This window comes from Notothenia coriiceps, unplaced genomic scaffold (assembly GCF_000735185.1).
Source record: "Notothenia coriiceps isolate Sejong01 unplaced genomic scaffold, NC01 NC01_scaffold00025038, whole genome shotgun sequence".
Taxonomy (NCBI): domain Eukaryota; kingdom Metazoa; phylum Chordata; class Actinopteri; order Perciformes; family Nototheniidae; genus Notothenia; species Notothenia coriiceps.
The window spans coordinates 996-4,536 of record NW_011357739.1 but is presented as its reverse complement, the minus strand read 5'-3'; the positions used below and the strand labels follow the sequence as shown (position 1 = coordinate 4,536).

At 40.4% G+C, this 3,541-nt stretch overlaps 1 protein-coding gene across 1 annotated transcript; it reads left to right on the top strand.

Annotated features, from left to right (window-relative positions):
- The first annotated feature begins 1,232 nt into the window (after positions 1–1,232).
- Positions 1,233–2,880, top strand: LOC104955912 (lethal(2) giant larvae protein homolog 1-like). Its single transcript, XM_010783309.1, has 4 exons — positions 1,233–1,237; positions 1,679–1,760; positions 1,843–2,003; positions 2,714–2,880. The coding sequence occupies exons 1-4, from the start codon at positions 1,233–1,235 to the stop codon at positions 2,862–2,864; spliced, it is 399 nt and encodes a 132-aa protein (XP_010781611.1). The 3' UTR covers positions 2,865–2,880.
- The last annotated feature ends 661 nt before the right edge of the window (positions 2,881–3,541 follow it).

Genomic DNA, 3,541 nt, shown 5'->3' with positions numbered 1-3,541 from the left:
AGGGTTTTGACTCTGCAGACCGTTTACATGCAGAAAAACCTTCATAACACACAAGCGGACGTGTAATAACCGGAAAAGCATGACATGGGACCTTTAAAGCATGATAATACAAACAGATAGTGGTAGGGAAACAGGAAACCAGTCATAGCCAAACTCCAGATTTCCTTCTATTTTCTGCCTTTTAATCCACATTCCTGCAGGCTTATGTAAGCAGTGAAGTGTGTCAGTATTGTGTGTGTGAGTAGCTGCTAGCGTGTCAATGCTAATACACGGTTTAGACAATTTAGCCTAGTGGTGTGTACTCGGCGTCACTACTTGAGTGTAGCTTTTATTATATCAGCTCAGCTTCATTTACTGCACTAAGGAAGGGGGTTAAGATTGCTGCTCACACACACACACACACACACACACACACACACACACACACACACACACACACACACACACACACACAGTGTTGGTTTTGAGCATCTGGTGCTTGTAATTGCTATGAGCTTTGTTACAGCGCTTTCTCTAACGGTTTACAGCTCACAATTACCGCTTTAACAGTCTCTGCCGTCTTAATCACTCATTTTAATTTAGTTCTTATTTTTAAAGAAAAATGTTCCTTCAATCAGCTGGCAGTGTGTATAAAAATGGTTCCTAGTGTCTGCTGTATACTGCTCTTAAAGGTAGGGTAGGTAAGAATGGAGAAACCAGCTCGAGTGCGCTAGAATTTGAAAGTACGCAGCCGAAATCTGCCCCTTCCTTCAGACTTCCTTACAGAGCCCCTCCTCCAACACACACGAACGCGCACATGACCAATGAGGGCACGAGATAAGTTTGTGCACAGATGGAAGGCTGACAGGCAGGAAGGCTATCCAGTTTCTTTATCGGGCCGGCTCAGATGATTGGTCGTGCTTTTTACAGCGCCACGGCTTCCACAGATTAAATCTTTTTAAATACTTATTGTCAAAGCATTTAATGTATTCATTGCTATCGGGATGTTAAGAGCATTCCATGGGGAAAAAAAGTGTTTCTGAAGTGAATTACCTACCCCACTCTAAATGGCTAAGTGGATAAGTGGCTCTAAATGATCCCCTTATTTAGATTAGAATTAAGGCTCTGCTATGTTGCACACGCTAGCGGATTTGGGATCTGGTGAGACTTTAGATTGGTGGGTAGCTCCACTCACTTTTGATAATTGTGTTGCCTTTTTTATCGTCTTGCAGTCATGTATATATCATGTACACATGCCGTATGTGTGCTAATGAGTTTTAACCTCTGACTTCAATTGAATCTCTTATTTTTCTTGTTATTTTTGAAATTGTTAAAGCACTTTGAGCTGCATCACGTGTATAAAAATGTCTTTCCAAATAAAGCTTTATTCTTTTTTTATTCTTTAAAAACATTTATTATTATCTTTTATATTCTTTTTGTAATACTTTATTTTGAATTGTTCTTTTAGTAACAATAAAGCAAAGACAAACACAATATACAGTAAGTACAGTAGGTACCCGAAACCTTTACATGGCGTACAAGAAAGAAAAAAGCTGGGTATTATATAAACAAAAGGGCCAAGGGTAACCCACTATCTTTTATATTATTATTTCTTTATTTGATATATGTATTATTATGATCATTTCCACTAGTCTGTCCATTGTTCCAATATTTGATTTCCTTGACGGGCCCCTCTCAGTTACGGTTCCCCTGGCGTTGAGTTCACGGGACTCCACAGTGATACCACAGCTGTCACACAGATCCACTTCCTGCCTGGACAGGTGAGCTCTCATTTCCCTGCTTTGTGATCAGAGTAGTGGCTTAAAGTTGTATGAATTTAACATTTACCGTGCCGTGTGACAGGGCCGCCTGCTGTCACTGCTGGACGACAACACGATCCACCTGTGGGAGCTGGTGGGCGGCGCCCCGAGAGAAGTGGGCGGGGTTAAGAAAGAAGGCGTGATCATTCTCCAGGAAGTAGACAGCTACAGCCTCCCAGGAAGACCAGGCATCGAGAGCTGCAGGTAGATAACCTGGCTTAAAAACGTTATTTTTACCACTGTTTTTTTTTGTTGTAATTACATTGTTGTTGGCATTTAGTGTCAAACATTGTCACAGCATATTGTACATTGCATCTTTACATGAATGACATACATCTGTTCATAGTTATTTTCAGCTATGAAACATGAGACAAAAAAACAGATGAGAAAGACATACATGTAATAAAACAAAAGTGAACAATTAGGGAGTAGTCATTTCTTTACAGCAGAGTTATGAATCTGTCAAAACTAAATCAGGCCTATAGGGGATTACCTAGTGAGTCCACTTCCAGAGGGAATTTAACAATGTTTTAATTTTACTTCTGCACTTCTTGAAGAAATATACTTGCAATGTTGATCAAATTTACTGATCTTCTCTCTCTTTATAAAGTTTTCTGTTTCATTTGTTTTGTGTCTTCTGTTAGCCACCCTTGAATTTGTGCTTGAAATCTGCTAAACTAACCTTAACATTGTTAGAGGAACATTACACGTTCATTTACATATGCTGCATTGTTGGAGGAGCTCAGGTCAGAAGAATCTCATTGCCATTCCTACACTGTAGCTTTGTGCATATGACGATAAAACCTTTGAATCGAGATTGCACTTAAAGCATGTGGGTCATTTCATCATTGGAATAATATTCTTTATAATTGGGTGGCTTACATCCCCTCCTCCTCCTCTTCCCTCTCCCTCAGTGCCACCCGGGTGACTGTCCTCCTCTTGCTGAGGTCATGTGACCTGCTGTGCATTGGCACAGAGGGAGGGGGCGTCTACTTCCTGGAGTTGCCCTGCCTGTCACTGAAGGACAACCTCACGCTGCCACAGGACCAGGTCACCCAGAGGTGAGACTGTCCCGTAAATGACTTCAAAGAAAACTGACAGAAAATAAATAAATAAGAGGAATAAGATCAAATAGGGAGCCTAGTAAAGATGGACCCTAGCACGGCAAGTTTATTTATTCAACACTTTTCAACACAAGTCAATTCAAAGTGCTTTTACAAGAGCATAAAACACATTAGAAACATTAAAAAGCAAAGATAATAAAACATGAATATCACAGGTTCATGAATAAAAGTTACAGTGCAGTGTAAGATGTGAATAGTTCAATTAAAAGTAGCGGAAAGTCTTCAGCCTGGATTTAAAAGCAGTCAGTTGCAGCGGACCTGCAGGTTTCTGGTATTGTTCCAGATATTTGATAACACCCCTAACCAAATTCTCACATTCCTCTACCCCTAGTCTTCCCGTGAAACTATAGTTCTAGCATATGTTAAAGTCTAATGCAGTTGTTTTCGGAGTGGCAAATCAGGTGCATATGTTTTGTAAAGTTGATCATTGCATATGTTATAATATTCCAGCTCTTCTTAACATTGCATCTACACATTTAAGTCTTTAATGTAGTTTCTCCCTTTCTCTGCCTATAAGTCTCTTCTTGACTCATTCCCTCCTCTCTGTCCCTGTCACAGTATGTCTCCCTGTAAACATTTAGCACTCCAGTTTCCTCCGCTCACAGCTCCAGCTGAGCA

What these genes read in the sequence shown, in the direction of transcription:
- LOC104955912 (XM_010783309.1), top strand. An exon ending in TCCACTTCCTGCCTGGACAG is followed by an intron (nt 1,761 to 1,842) that starts GTGAGCTCTCAT and finishes GCCGTGTGACAG; the next exon opens with GGCCGCCTGCTGTCACTGCT. An exon ending in CCAGGCATCGAGAGCTGCAG is followed by an intron (nt 2,004 to 2,713) that starts GTAGATAACCTG and finishes CCTCTCCCTCAG; the next exon opens with TGCCACCCGGGTGACTGTCC.